The sequence below is a fragment of the Tamandua tetradactyla genome, chromosome 10, assembly GCF_023851605.1.
Source record: "Tamandua tetradactyla isolate mTamTet1 chromosome 10, mTamTet1.pri, whole genome shotgun sequence".
NCBI lineage: Eukaryota > Metazoa > Chordata > Mammalia > Pilosa > Myrmecophagidae > Tamandua > Tamandua tetradactyla.
Window position 1 is genome coordinate 20173981 of NC_135336.1, and position 16053 is coordinate 20190033.

At 45.4% G+C, this 16053-nt stretch overlaps 1 protein-coding gene across 3 annotated transcripts in view; it reads left to right on the forward strand.

The window, feature by feature from the left end:
• ITGB5 (integrin subunit beta 5) overlaps window positions 1–16053 on the forward strand; it is a 160108-nt gene that overhangs the window by 94789 nt on the left and 49266 nt on the right. For all 3 annotated transcript variants that reach the window (XM_077118093.1, XM_077118092.1, XM_077118091.1), the window contains exon 10: window positions 10790–11219. In XM_077118093.1, the coding sequence (XP_076974208.1) occupies window positions 10790–11219 (430 nt within the window). The remainder of the gene's footprint in view (window positions 1–10789; window positions 11220–16053) is intronic.

Genomic DNA, 16053 nt, shown 5'->3' on the forward strand with positions numbered 1-16053 from the left:
GTCAATTTCAGTGCTCAGAAAAAAAAAACAAGGAGGGAAAGTTTTCTTCCAGACTAATCTAATCTGATTAGAAACAAAAATTATAGAGCCCTTAAAAATAGATAACCATGTTCTCTGGGTGTTCATAAGCAACTTGGCCACTGGCAATGGCCAAGATGGATATCAGCAGACTTATTCCCTGGGCTCTAGGAAACAGCTTAAGAAGACAAAAGTATAGTTGCATGGTTGCCTACATGACAGCAGTGGTCTTCTGGGGTCACCCCCATCTCATTAAAGATCCTTACCCACCTCCCCTTTCACCATGGCCCTTTACCTGCTTTATGACACAAGGGTCTCTCACCTGTTCCAAATTTTGCAATGTGCCTTGCCCCACCAAACAAAGACAGTTCAAAATATGGTACCCGTGTTGAGAAAATGAAGAACTCTAATGACTGGGTGAAGAAACTTTTTCCAAGACGGTTTCCATATCTTTTGCTTTTAACAAACTTGAAAGAGGGCCTGTGCTGTTTTGAAACTGTTATGTACCCCCAGAAAAGCCATGTTCTTTTAATCCTAATCCAATCCTGTTAGGACAGGCCTGTTTGGATGGGGCCTTTTGATTAGGTTGGATACATGGAGATGTGACTCACCCAGTTGTGGGCATAATGTTTTGATTAGATTATTTTCAATGAGTTGTGACCCCCTCTCCTTCAAGGTGGATCTTAATTCATTTACTGGAGTCCTTAAAAGAGCAAACAACAGATGTTTGGATAGCCAGAGAGAGATACCCCAGTGCCAAGCCAGGGCTCACAGAAATAGAACCTAGAGAGAGCCGACACAGAAGGCAGAGAGATGAAACCAAGTAACAGACATTTGGAGATGCTTGAAGACAGAGGCTCAGAGAGGAGGCTACTGGGACCAGGAGCTGAAAGCAACGAAACTCAGGACCAAAGGGCCAGTAGACGTTATTATGTCCCAACATAGAAACCCCAGATGTGATTGGCCTTTCTTTCTTATCTTCTTGCTGATGCCTTAATTTGGACACTTTTATGGCCTTAGAACTATAAACTTGTAACTTAATAAATCCCCTTTATAAAAGCCAAGTCATTTCTGGTGTATTGTACTCTGGCAGATTTAGTAAACTGAAACAGGGTTTAATCAAGTTGCCACATGATAGATCATTAAATATTATTTTGATGATAACTCACTGTTATTTCCCAGAGGACATTCATAGAATAAGGTAACATGGCTGTTCAAAAACTTCTTCTATTCCCATCTTCCTTGTTATGTGAATAAGTTTGTGTATTTGTGGTACTTAAATTTAAACAATTTTTTTAAAGGAATGTAATAGAGGCTGACTCCTGTCTGTTTAGCAGTGAGTAATATTATTTCCCATATACATGAACTATTTAGGAGTCAAGGGAAGGAGCCCCACATCACTGAGTAGCACTTCCAGTAAAATTTTAATCTTTATTTTTGACACTTGTCAAAATTTGCAGTATATTTAAGTTGTTTTGATCAACTGTAACTGTAACTAAATCCAGTTGATTTTTTTTTTATTTTAAAAAAGCACCAGTGCCTTGAAGACATCGATTTTAAAGGGACAGATGTAAAAAACAAAAGGAAGCAAATATAACCAAAACGAAACAAAACCATGTAAATGAATTCTGTAGATCTGCGGATAGAATGTTTGGTGCAGTGTGTCAAGAAAGCTCAAGAATGATGAATGAAAAACACTTAAACAGGGGCTCTTTACTTTGGGAAATAAATAAAATGGAGCAGCGGAGAGTAAGGGGGCTGACCTATCTAATGAGACTATGTAATACACACAAGATGCTTAGACTTCAGGAAGGCTCTTGATAATTTCAAGTTTCATCCTTAGGAATAAGACAAATAGTGTGGATTGGCTGCCACGCAAGTAGGCAGATTAGTAGTTTAATAAACAAGCTTCTTAAGAGAGTCGATGACATCTACTGGAGGGAAAGTTTGAGTGAGGCTCTGAATGTCTTTGTTCGTATTTATAATTGGCTTGGGTTGAACTCACAGAAGACTTGCTTATCGAATATGGAAAGGTCACAAAGCTGGCAAAAACAGCTTCTCTTATAAAACAGGAAAAAATAGATTAAAAAAATTCAAAACTTTGGTAAGTTGAAATCATCAGGATTAATGGTTGCATTAATAGATCAGAGAAACTTGCTTTGGTAATAGTTTTTCAGAAAATGATCTAGCAGATTCTAATGGCTCAAAAGCTCAATGTGAATAAACAGAGTTGCTTCAGAGAAGAAATGATAAGTCTACATTAATGGAAGACATTTGAATCCTCACTCTTTTTTAGTTTGGGTCAAACTTTGTCTGGAGTTCTATGTTCATTTCTTTTTTAACAAGAAGAGTTTCAGGCACCCATGATGGTGAGTTGTCTAGAAGGGGAAGGTCAAAGGGACGTGTGTTTGTTGATAATAACATCATGGAGCTGGAACTTTTTTTGGATGCATGTAACTGAAGCCAACTCTTGATGCCTTAAGCCAAAAAAAGGAAACTTTTTATAATATTGGGGTCCCTCATGGAAACCAAAAATGGAAATTGCAGTTCATTTCGGGAAGGACCAGAAACAAGCAACACAACAAATGTAGCGCTGTGTTCTATAGCTAGTTCTAGATCTGCCCTAGACAACGAATGTAGTGCTGCATTCCCCACCCAGCACACTGTGCGGAAGATATTGTTAATCCATGTTGACCGATGAGAAAACCCGAGGCACAAAGAATTTCATTAATTGCCCAAGTCACGTAGCCAGAAGTAATAAAGTGAAAGTTTGAAGCCAGGACCCTTCACCACCCTTATCTGACCTCTTGGTGCCCTTGATTGCATTCTACCATACCTATTCCAAAGACTCGCATCAGGGTAAGGTATACTAAAGTACAGGAGCCTTCATGGAGGGAGCAGAGTTTACTTAGTGTCTTATGCACATGATCACATTCAGTTCACACAACCTGCGACTTGGGTGGGGAACATGGCACTGCACTCCTTGCCGAGGGGGAGTCTGAGGACTGAGGGTATAGGTGTCCTGCCAAAGGTCATCCAGCTAATGAGTGAGGGACTCACAACTCAAACCAAGACCTTTGTGTTGAAAACCCAGTCATCTTGTTATGCATTACCTCCTTGTTCCAGAGCAAATATCATGAGTTTCCATTTATTGGGAACATATAATGTACCCGATGCTGTGGTTAGGCTTTGTTGATACTGCCTCTGCTTCTTACAGCAGCTTTGTAAGGTCATCTTTATTTCCCCATTTTATGTGTGAGAAAACTGAGACTCAAAGGAAGGCTTAGCAGCTTGCCAGAAGTCCTCTGCTCGTGGGCCACCAGGACTCACATCTGGGACCGTCTGGTCCATGTTGCTCCCTTATACCCCATACACTTTGGAGCTAAAGCTTCAAAGAAGTACAAGACACACTTATGTGTGGATACTCTAGTGTTCAGATTTTGTTTCTTTCCAGAACGCCTTAGAAAAATAGGGAGACATTGTTCAGAAAGCAGAAGGAAATTTGAAATTAGCGAAAAATCTCTGATATATATCGGAATGATTTTTAGAGCATTTGAAGCAATGTTAGAGAGTCATGGTGCTTCTCCCCACACTGATAGCCTCTCATGAACCTTCTATAGGATATGAGCTGAAAGCCTCTCTCCGAATCTGGCGAGCCCTGGCCTTCTCAAAACAGCGATGGGGCCAAAAGTAAGCCTCCCATGCTGGATTCTGTTTCTTCTCACCATTTCAAGGTTATTGTCTCTTGTCCAAGGGGCCACAGTCACATCGCCCCTGGTCACTGCAAGACTGTGGGGCTATTTTTTCTCTGGATAAAGACAGGTTGACACAGAGCAACTGCTACTCTGTGTTCCAGAGCTGGACATTATGCTGCTTGCCAGGCCACAAGAGGAGGCATGTCCCTGCAGGGCCCTGGAGACCATCTGGGACAGACCAGTTATTTGATTTGTCCAGTGCAAAATGAAAATTGCAGGGCCCTTGTTCAAAAGTTATTAAGAATTTCAGGACAGCAACAGCAGAGGTCACATACCCATGAAGCCAACTCTGATGTGAGGCTTTCCATCACCCTGGTGCTGGTTTGAAGCTATTGTATACCCCAGAATAGCCATGTTTTAATCCTGATCCCAATCTTGTGGGAGCAGTTGTTTCTTTTAATCCTGATTCAATACTGTAGGTCTAAAACTTTGAATTAGATTACCTCCATGGAGATGTGGCATGCCCAGTTGTAGGTATGACCTTTTGATGGTGATGTGGCTCTGCCCATCCAAGGTAGGTCTTAATTACTTTACTGGAGTCCTTTAAAAGGGAAAACCTTTTGAAGAAACCTCAGAGCCAAGGCAGACGCTTGGAGAACAGTTGCTTCAGAGCTGACAGAGCCAGCACAAGACCCAGATGTTTGGAGATTCGGGACCCAGTAGACGTCGCCATGTGCCTTCCCATGAGATGCTAAGCAAGCCAGAACCCATAGTTGTATCCTGGAGGAGCTAAGTGAAGGCCCACAGATGCCGATTGAGGAGCCCCTATAGGAAACAGAGGCTGAAAGCAATGGAGCCCAGGAGGAAGGGACCAGCAGATGCCAGATGTGCCTTCACAGCTGACAGAGGTGTTCCGGACAGCATCAGCCTTTCTTGAGTGGGAGTAACCTCTTGTTGGTGCCTTAGTTTGGACAGTTTTTTGGCACTAGAACTGTGAAACTTGTAATTTATTAAATTCTCTTTTTAAAAGACATTCCATTTCTGGTATATTGCTTTCTGGCAGCTTAAGAAACTAATACAACCCTGTTTTTACTCACAGAGAGGAATCTGTCAATTCCTCTGATCCCTGAGACAGAAGGAGTGGACTCTCAGCTGGAACCAATTTTGTTTTCTTTACCCTTGGGTCAGGAACCCTGTCTCTCCTCTCAGGCTGAACTGTCTTTTTAAAGAGTTTACAGTTGGACTTGGGCATCCTGACTGCTATTGAGTATGTGGGCATTTCCCTCTTGACATTTGTACCCAGAACACATATTTTGGAAGTTGGCCATAGCCCTGCTGAAATCCAGTCATGTTTAATGAATATTCACATATTCATTATAAGCAAACTGTGCTTATCCAGAATACAAAAAGACAACTCTGGACCTACAACTCAGAGCCTGGTGGATGAAATGAGCATGCAAATAAGCCAACTCCTTTGAGTATGATGAGTACCATAAAGAAAGGTGGATGTGGTTATATGGGAGCCCCACAGAAAAAGGGCCTGGAAGCACAGAGGGGCTGCTGTTTGAGCTGAGATGCAGAGGATGCATAGCAGCTTTCCAAACATAGAAATAGAAGGTGGGGTGGTCTTAGCAGTGGATGTGCAAAACAACAAGTTAAGTTTGCCAGGGTGTGAAAAGTCTCACCCTTTATCAAGTAGAAAACAGTTGAGGGTAATGATAAAGTAGGTGAGAGGAGTGGGTTGGGAGCACAGAGAGAGGGTCTGGGAGCTGAGACTGCAGAGGTAGACTTGGGCCATGCTGGTAGGACATGTGTGCCAAGTGAAGGGGTCTGGCTGTTATTTGGTAGGTAGTTTTAATTCTTTGGTACCACCGCTTGTGAGCATTGTGGACAAGTCATATGGAACAGAGCTAAAGGGCTTAGGGACTCACCTAGAGAAGAGGGATTAGGAAAGACAAATATAAGGGTATCTGTGTCATCAGGTATCTTCAAGTCTGGCCTGTAGAAGAGGATGAGGCCTGTGTGTGGGAGCAGCTTTGGGACAGATGGGTTAAAGTCACAGCCAGGCGGATCTCCTGTCTCCAGAATAAAGCTTCCTGCAGAGGGGGTGGAGGTACAGGCACTTCCAAGCTCAGAAGCTGCACTTCTCTGACTCAACCCTGTGTTCTCTGGGCTAACAGATATGTCCAGGCAAGAAACCAAGAGAGGTGGCAAGGGGTGAGGAACAAGAATGTCCTCAAAGAGAAAAATTATTAAAAAACAAAACCAAACCTCGAAGCCCTCAAATTCCAATGATGTTCACTTGTCTAACAATTTAAGTGTTCTTCCTAATTTTTCTTCCCCAGTCTGGACACCAGCAAATGCTGACTGAATGGGCCTGGACCCTGGGAGTCAGTGTTCTCATTAACTGATTTTGACAAATCAGTATGCAAGTGGCCGGCTGTGTGGCCAGCTCTAATGCCCAGGACAAAGGACCCAGTGAAGCCGTGCCATGGTCTTCCCACGACATCTCCCCACTCCCCTCCACTCCTCTGGGGCTCTGTACCCTGTACCCATCCCGATTGAAATCCAAGCTCTGCATTTGGTGGGGGGTGGGGCTGTGGTGCCCTTTTGGAAGGGTAGATCGAGCCAGCAGCCCTGCTGGGGAACCCAGAGCATCACAATGAGGTTTAAATAACAAGACTGGTTGGGAGCATGGCTGTCTCTGGAGACCTTCCTCTGGAATCTTGGAGTTGGAGAATAGAACAGAAACTGGGGCAACTTCAAAAGCAGTTGGAGTCCCCAGCAGTCAGGGAATAGAAGCGAGGAAGCCTCATTCCAGCCTCCCTTGAGCCTGTCAGGATACTTTTCTGATCTGATAGGGAGAGTGGACTTTCTGAAAGAAGAGTAGAAGAGATTTACTTCCAGTTCCGCAAGCACTTTTTATAGCCATCCTGTGCCCAGCAGGACTTGAGATCCAAGGGCTGAAATAGAAGATTTCTCCGGATATCAGGAGGCAGACTGCACGCCAGGCTGCACAGGGTCAGACAGATAGGACCTTAATTAGACCAAAGCCTTTGGCTGAGGAAGGCCAGTGGAGCCTGCTTTAAAGCTAGACCCTGCTTGCTTTCCCAGCCAACCAGCCAGTGCATGAGTATATCTAAACCCTGGGTGAGCAGGATGTCAGCACTGACTCAGAGCCTCTGCTAACCTCTCCACTCACTCCAGGCAAATGTCAACAAGTCTAGGGAAATTCGGTTCTTTCTTTTGTTACTTCATTCCTTCACTCAGGAAGTTTCCCTGGGAGAAGGTTATGCTTACGAATGGACACTCCCCTCACCTTTCCAAGAAGTAAATACCTTTCTTCTTTTAATCCATTCCTGTGGATGTAGACCTGTTATAGGTGGGACCTTTTGATGAGATTATTTCAATTGAGATGTGACCCACCTCTTTCAAGATAAGTCTTTAATCCTTTTGCCAGAGTTCTTCATAAGAGGATTAAACACATTCAGAAACTAAGAGATGGCATTAAGAGAAGCTCACAGAAAAAGTCCCAGAAGATCTGAGAGAGGAAGCCCCTGAAGCCAAAAGCTGGAAGCAAAGAATCCCAGGGAAGAAGGACCGGCAGACGTTGCCATCTGCCTTGCTATCTGACAGAGGAGCTCAAGCTCACTGGTAGCCAAGTTTTGAGAAAGGATATCATCCTGTCGATGCCTTAATTTAGACATTTTTTATGGGCAAGGAACTATAAATTGTTAGTTAATAAATCCTCATTGTAAAAGCCAACCCATTTCTGGTATATTGCATTTTGTCAGCTTAAGCAAACCAAAACCCATCTACCTTGTTTCCTGCCTAGTAAAATGCAGATGCAGCGTAGGGTGTGTGAGAGTGAGGGAGACGCTCACAGAAATGCCCAGCAAGGTGCCTGGGCGTGTGTGGAGGGCCCTCAGCAATTGCTAACGACTGGTTGTTAGTAAATGGGTGTCAGTGCCCCTGAGGGATCCCCTCCTGTTCCCTTACCTCGAGAGCCCACTCTGCACCTCAGGACTTTTGGAATGTACTCCTGAGCCTGCTTTTGCCTATCTCTCCCCTCTGCCTCCCCTCATCCCCCACAGAAATGAAGGTTGTAGTCCCCTGCAGTTAGTGGGGCTAGTGGAAACTGCCTGCTGCCTTGGCTGTCCTACCTAGTCCTCTGACCCAGGCTTCCTAGCCACTGTCCTCAGCTCACCTGCCCCAAAGCATCCCCTGCTAAGCCCCTTCACAAAGGCTGACTCCTGGGCATCTGTTGTCAGGCATTCTGGAATCATGGCTTATTGCCAAGCAGGACTTTCTCCAGGGCTTGGAGAGCTGGGTTTACCCTGCTGCTCAGTCTCACACATGCCCCACTCCAGGAGGGGTCCCTGAATGTGACAGATTCTGCGAGGAGACCTTGTCGAATTATTAAAGACCTCAAAGTGGTAGGACCTATAGAATGTTTAGAAAAAGATATTTTTTAGTGCTCTCAAAAATATATATATGATTACTTTAAGAGTACGCAGTAAAGCCAGTTATTGGTGACTAAAAAAATCATCAGCTTGATTCCAACCCCCAAAATAATAGACGTATTTGCTGGTATGGCTCAAGCCATCAACAACGAAAAGTGTGCAGCAGCCTGGCGAGTGCACAGATGAGCATGGGGACCTGGGTGCCTGGCTCCCACTGGTGGGCCTGGCCCCGTGTGCCCCCGTGCCCTGCTGCTCATGAGCATGTCTTGCAAACCTAACTTGAAACACACATGCCCATCGCCTCCCTCAACATGGCTGGAAGCGTCCACTCTCCTACCAGCGTGGGACCATCCTCACAGTACTGCCGGCTGCTGAGTGACCCCCCAGCCAGCCCTTGGCTACATCCAGGGAATTGGAAACAGCCATGTACGCCAGCGCTGAACTGCTGGCCACCCCAAAGCTGTACGAGCTGGGTAAAGAAAGAACAGACTGACCCACAGGGGAAGCGAGAGCGCAATGGAAAGAAACTTGCACTTGCTCAGGAGTGCTTGGCTCAGACAGAACTTCCGGAATGCCAGAGGCTAGCTGCCTAGTTAGCTTGGAAGGCTTCCGTCTTTTCTTACAAGATGAGAAGTTACAGTTCCTCTCCCCTGTTCAGATGGAACTCGTTTCCAATGTTAACCCTTTGTTTTTTCCCTCCCTTTTTCTCTCCCATGGTTCGCTAGGCTGTGTACCTAGACTTTAAGATTCAGGAAAGATTTTGCAGTTGATAAGGATTTGTATTTTAAGTAGTTGGAAATACCCTGGATTTTTTTCCCTTAAGCATTGATAAAAAATAAAATACATGGAAAGGTTACCCATCTTACATCAAACTGTAGTTTGCCTGCAAGTATCTCACTTTAATGTTCTCTTTCAAATACATTTATGTTACCTAAATTGTACTTTGTTCCTTTTCATAAGCTAATACAACTCTAAGGATTCTGCTTTTAGTAAACACTGACAGCAGGCTTCTGCTTTACTTAGTGCATCTCAGTTTGGCATACCGTGCAGTCTGCTTAATATAACTAATTTTGTGTTTAAGTACTTGCATGACTATTAGTGCTCTGAAGTCAGCTTAAAAGTGCACAAGTTATGAACAAAGAAGGAGAAACAACCTGTTATACCTAACAAGGACTCCTGAAAATTTTCAAACCGAGACTGTATATAGACTTCAGTTCTGCGTTTCCTGTAAGTTGATCGAAATGGTGAAAAAAAAATCACTAAAACTGTTTGCATCTTTACTACTTGGTGTAATAAAGCTTATTTTCATTAACAAAAAATAAAAACAATAATAACTGAAAGTGGTTCCTAACCCACGCTGTGCTTCAGAATGACCTGAGAAGCTTTTTGAAAAATAAAGACATCTGGGCCAAGATGCCGAGAGTCAGTTTCTGGACAGCCTGTGTGTTTGGGGAGCACCCAGCCTGGGGAGAAATGCCTTGGGCTGCCATTTCATCAGCTGGCCCACCCCCCATCTGTGGGTTTCCACAGAATTCACAGTTCAAACCTCATATTGCTCTTTTCCTCTGGGGGACAAGGAGGAGAGGGCAAAGAATGTATGCCTTACTTCCTGGGAGAATACAACAGTGCATCGCCCTTGGGCTGCACCCACGTTGGCAGCTAAGAAGCCTCTTCCTGCCCTGCCATCTGCCACCCTGCCAGGCCCACCATGCTCCCTGTTTTCACAGCAACCCGTGAGAAGCCCAGGAGGTGGACACACTTCCTTCCATGTTCTGTTTGTTTAAAAAGAACGAATCTGTCCATGTGCATGGCGTGTTTCATTGGAGGATGAGCCCTCTTTTCCACCTCAGGGCCCAGGCTGATTATGAGTGATGCAGCTGGGAGCCACTCACCGAGGAGAAATTGGGGCTCAGGGAGGCTCGGTGTGTCTGTGGAGAGTGAGGCAGCCAGAAGGAGCCTTGGGAGTCATCTCCTGCTCCACAGGAAAGGGACCTCTGCAGAGGGTTGGGCGCTTGGCCAGGTCTGCGGACCACTTGCAGGGCATACGCACTCTACACCCGCGTGCGTGAGGCAGGGGAGAGCTGCTGGACCCCGCCGCCAGCACAGCGCCACTCAGAGAGTGCCCAGGAGATGCTTGTAGACTGAATGGCATTTAAGATAAGGAGAGGGTATTATAGGACGGTGGAAGAGAAGAGCATAGAAGTGAGAAAGGGACAAAAGAACTGTGGAAATTTGAGTGAAACCTTTTAGCTCTCCGCAGCAGCCTGTTTCCTCAGAGTAGTAAGGATTAAAAGAGATAATGAATGTTAAGGAACCAAGCACAATGCGAAGCAAATGTCAGCATGCCTGAACACTCTCTGTTCCCCCAGACATGAGGGAGCAGGCTGATGCTGAGGTCTCTTCCCATCTGAGCCACTTGAGCCACTTCCCACCTGAGCCACTAAGTCTGGCTCCAGCTGAGCTTAGCAGCAACTTTTCATCCCAATGCCACCCCTTGAGGCTGTTGGAGGTTGTGACTTGGGCTGGGCCCCCCGGATGATTAGAGGGGGGCGCGGTGCAGCTACCTGAGAGATCTTGCCATGCCGTGATGTCCCCTTTCTTCCTTCTTCCCAGGTGTCCTTTGAGGTGTCGGTGGAGGCCCGGAGCTGCCCCGGTAGACACATGGAGCACATGTTCGCCCTGCGGCCAGTGGGCTTCCGGGACAGCCTGGAGGTGGGTGTCACCTACCACTGCTCCTGTGGCTGTAGCTCCAGGGTCGAACAGGATAGTGCCAGATGCAGCGGGAACGGGACTTACGTCTGCGGCCTGTGTGAATGCAACCCCAGCTACCTGGGCACGAGGTGCGAGTGCCAGGAAGGGGAGAACCAGAGTGGGTACCAGAACCTGTGCCGGGAGGCTGAGGGCAAGCCCCTGTGCAGCGGGCGCGGCGAGTGCAGCTGCAACCAGTGCTCCTGCTTCGAGAGTGAGTTTGGGAAGATCTACGGGCCTTTCTGCGAATGTGACAACTTCTCCTGTGCCAGGAACAAGGGGGTCCTCTGCTCAGGTAGGTGTCCCCAGCAAGCACTTTTGCTCTGAGCCAGTCAATGGCCCAAATCCCATGAGGACATTACCCCAAAGGCTTGCCTTTTGCTCCTCCTTCTGCTACATTCTCTCCTGCCGAGGGAATGTCACCAACTCAGGTTTGTGGTGGAGGGTGTCCCTGCCCCAGCAACAGAGAAGCCTTGCCCACCACCAGGCATGAGATGGGGACCAGCATGTCAGTATGCAGGCAAGAGAAGGCACTGCCAGACTGCATGGATGCTCAGAGTTGGAGGGTTTGTTCTTGGGTCATCCAGGCTTACTGCCCAGTCAGCGCAGGGATTGCCGGCACTATACTCTGGGCTGGAAGATGTTCAGCATCTTCTTCATCACCTCCGGGGGCAGGTGGCCCCCAGGCCTGGAAGTGGCCATCTCCTTGTTAGCTATTATATTCATTTTCTATAGCCGCCATAGCAAACCTAGTAAACAACGCAAATATATTCTATCATAGTTCCAGAGGCCAGAAGTCCAAAGTTGGTCCTATTTGGCTAAAATCAATGTGACGGCAAGGCCACATTCCTTCTGGAAGCTCTAGGAGAGGATCCATCTCCTTGGCTTTCCAGCTTCTAGAGCTGCATTTCTTACATTCCTTGGTGCATGGTTCCCTCCTCTATCTCCAAAGCCAGCTATGTACCATCTTCAGCTCTCTCTCCTGTTCTGACCTCTGCTTCATGGTCACATCTCACTCACTGACCTTCCTTCCTCCCTCCCTTTTATAAGGACCCTTTTGGAGTACGTCTGTTTGGATCTATTCTGTTTGGGGTACATGTACTTCTTAGATCTGTAATTTTAAGTCTTTTATAAGAGCTGGGAAATTTTCAGTGATAATTTCCTTCATTAGTTTTTCTCCTCCTTTTCCCTTCTCTTCTCCTTCTGGGACACCCACAACACGTATATTCGTACACTTGATGTTGCCATTCAATTCCCTTATATTTTTCCATTCTGTTCCCTGTATTTTCTTTTGCTTGTTGGATTTCAGGTGTTCTGTCCTCCAGTTCACTAATCCTATCTTCTGCCTCTTGAAATCTAACATTGTAGGATTCCATTGTTTTTTCCATCTCTTCTACTGTGCCTTCCATTCCCATAAATTCTGTAATTTGTGCTTCCGGACTTTCGATTTCTTCTTTTTGTTCCTCCCTTGCCTTCTTTATATCTTCCCTCAATTCATTGATTAGATTTTTGATGAGGTTTTCTATGTCTGTTTGAACATTTTGAATTAATTGTTTCAATTCCTGTATCTCATTTGAATTGTTGGTTTGTTCCTTTGACTGGCCATATCTTCAGTTTTCCTAGTATGAGTCGTTATTTTCTACTTGTGTCTAGGCATTTAATTTTCTTAATTAGTTTATTCTGGAGATTGTTTTCACTTTTTTTTACCTAGGATTTTCTTACTAGATGACTTTGTTGTCTATCTGTTCTTTGACATTCAGTTCAGCTTATTCTGGACCACTAGCTTAGGTTTTGTTTAACAGATCAGAATTTTTCAGTTCTTCTTTTCTTATTTCTTGCACTGCTTCTATGGTGCCTTTTTTTTCCCCCTTAGGAGGGTCTTCTGAGGTATTATAGACCCCAGTCAGATTTTCCCAGACCAGCTGGCCTCCTGTCAGGAGGAAAGAGTCACCTGCATCAGTTTTCCCTGAGGGTGAGACCCAGCAGGTTGAAAGACTTTCCTGTGAAGCCTCTGGACTCTTGTGTTTTTTCCTATCCTGCCCAGTAGGTGGCGCTTGTCTACCTGCAGGTCCCACCAGCATAAGGTGATGAGGTACTTTTAACTTCAGCAGACTCTCTGTGCTGGGGTTGTGGTTGAGACAGAGGAGAGGTTGTATGCTGGCTTTAATGCTTCAGTTTTCCAGAATCTGGGGTGTGAACTCCTTGAGGGAGGGATTCCACCTGAGCTGGGCCCCACCCCTCTCCTGGGGAAGGCACAGGCTCCACACAAGCTCTCAGACAAGCTTAATTCTGCCCATACCTGGGGCAGTTGGAGCCTGAGAAGCCTTGTAGTTGTATCCAAAGAGCAGTCAAGCCATAGAAACACATCCACAAAAAAGAAAAGGAAAAAAAAACCCTTTTCATAGCAGGAGCCCCGTTCCTCAGGTTTGCCAATCAAGAGCTTAAGTTGGTATGTTGCTCTGTGTATCTCCAGGTCCTACGTGCCTCCTCCTTTCCTTCAGGGCTCAGAACCTTTGCAAGTATTTTGTGCTGTCTGATTAAAAAAAAAAAAAAAGTCTGTTTTTTGTTTCTTTTTCTTTTCCCATTAGCCCTGCCCCCTCAGCACTGGGGCAAAAACCAGCAACCTCCACTTTTACTGAAGGTTCAGCTGAGCTGGGAACCTATTTTCAGTAGTCAGAATTTGTTAATTAATTTCACAAATTGGAGCTTGGTTGCGCTCAGCCCCTGCTGCTGGTAAAGTCCCTTTCCTTTCCCCTCTGGGAAGCAGCCTGTGGGGGGGGGGGGGGGGGAGGCACCGGCCACCGAGGCTTGGGGAACTCACAGTTCTGGGGGGGCTCGTAGCCGGTCCAGCTTGTCCGGACTGTGGCCCCAGCAGTTGTTCTATACTGTTCCTGGCTATTTACTAGCTGCTCTGGAGGACGAACTAAATCCCACACCCCACTAAGCCCTGTAAGGACCCTTTTGATTATATTGGACCGACCCTGATAATCTGGGGGTCGCCCTGTCTCGAGATCCTTGATTTAGTCACATATGCCATGTAAGGTAACAGTCACAGCTTCTGGAGATTAAGACATGGAGATCTTTGGGGAATCATTATTCTGCTACATGGGCATAATTTAAAAATTCCTGATATTGAAATAAAACTTATTTCTCAGTAGCTTCCACCCAATGGAGAGGCACATCCTACACTCTCTCATGAAAACCTATCAAACATCTGGAAACTGCTTTATGTTTTACTGTTCTCTTTTCTTATCCAGCTAGAAATCCCAAATCTCTCCCATCTCAGAGGGCTCCGCAGTTTGTTAAGCATGTTTCTCAGGTTTGAGCACATTATTTGTCATTCTGAGTAAAGAAGGCTCAGTCCAGAGTTCAGCAAAGTGCTTGCTTCCTGTGCTGTGAACCTCTGTTAATGCATCCTAAGAATATGTTGTTTTCCTTTTTCTTTTTTTTTTCAATAATCATATTACACTCTTAAGCTTGCTTTTAACTTTAACATTACAGCTTCCAGGTTTTTTAATTTTTTAAACAAACTATAGCTAAGCCAAGTTTTTATTGTGTCATGCTTGAGTACTTGATGTTTTAAATTTAAGTATAGGACTTCACATTGATTCCAACTGAATTAGAAGGTGCAGAACCTATTCTGGAGTTGCATTCTGATGAGATATTTTCAAGTTGTGTCTCAAAAGGGCTATTCGGTCCAACACTGTAACATCTGCAAATACAGGAAACAGAACTATTTTAGGCAATACTGTAGCTTCTTCTACAAATTGTCTATACTGTGTCTCCGGAGTTCCCTCCTTGAGAATGGCCTTCAAACTGGGAAGTGGTCATTTGAAGGGCACTTGGAGTTTAGCTGAAAAGATAAAACACATGCATGTGAAGCAAATTGGGTGCATAGAAATGATACACCACCATGGGAAGAGTAGTATTTCCTACACAGAAATCCAAGTACTGAGACTTGCACAGAGGTGGGCTAGCAAGTGAGGCTTCTTGAGGCAGGCCACATGGTGAGACAAGTATGAGTACACCTACGGGTGCAATGGGATCAAAATGTTCAAAGTTGGAATTGCTCTGTAAGTGCAGGGCATATGGATGTCCCAGAAGACTCAAGTAGATGGGAGAGTTAGGGCTTGTTGTGTCAAATGCAGCAGGGATGGACTTTTTTCTCAGTGGAAGGGTTGAGAGGTTGGTGTGAACTGGATCATTCTCTTTGGGTTAGAGGGATGCAGCCCTGGGTCTAAATCCATGACACCATGTGTTGGTTGTATGACTTTGGGTATATAGTGCTGTAAAGGAATGAGAGAATGCCTGTAAAACCTAACACATTTACTGGTACAAAAGGAGGACTCAACATTCACTCCTGCCTGGGTTGGGACCACACATCCCTGGGAGGCAGTGGCTGGGGCCTGGTGCATGCAAGGGCCAACCTGTCCCCTGTAAATCATCGGGTTTCCCCTAAGGGATTCAGCATCATGGCCGGGAGTTTCCTTTCCTTTTAATAGCTACAATAAAAGCCCCTAGAAAATTGACAATATCCATAATAGACTTTTGGCAGTATGTATGTATATATGTATGTATGTATGTGTATAAATAAGAGATACTGGAAAATATCACAGAACTGTCCCTTCCTTTCCTTCAGTAGCCAGAAATAATTCTCTGATACATTTTCCCCTGAGAAGGCTGATTGTATCCATGTTGCCTTGGGAGCAGAGTCTTCTAAGCCAGACCAAAGTGTGAAAATCCCCTCTCTACTTTATTAGCATACCATCTGGGTTATCTTGGGCTTTTGGCTTCCCCTGCTCTAAAAATGGACCAACAACATTTGTTTCTGAGTTCTGAGGATTGAGGGAGAAGACATAGACAAAGGCCCTGCTGGTCTCAGAACAGGGCCCAAGATGTGGCAGGGCCCTTCCTTTCTATGCACCCCTTTTCCTCTCCAAGATGACATTTCCTTGATTTGGGCACAGAGCCTGGGAGGCGTAGGGCAGAGTGGTAGATGAGGTCTGAGTGGCCCTCAGTAGGGGAAACTTGTTTGCCATTTTGGAAACAAGCAGAGCAAACATGCTGATTTTTTGTTTAGCCATCAGAACCCACAGTTCTCTGAGTTAATCTTGCATTTCAGAATTCTG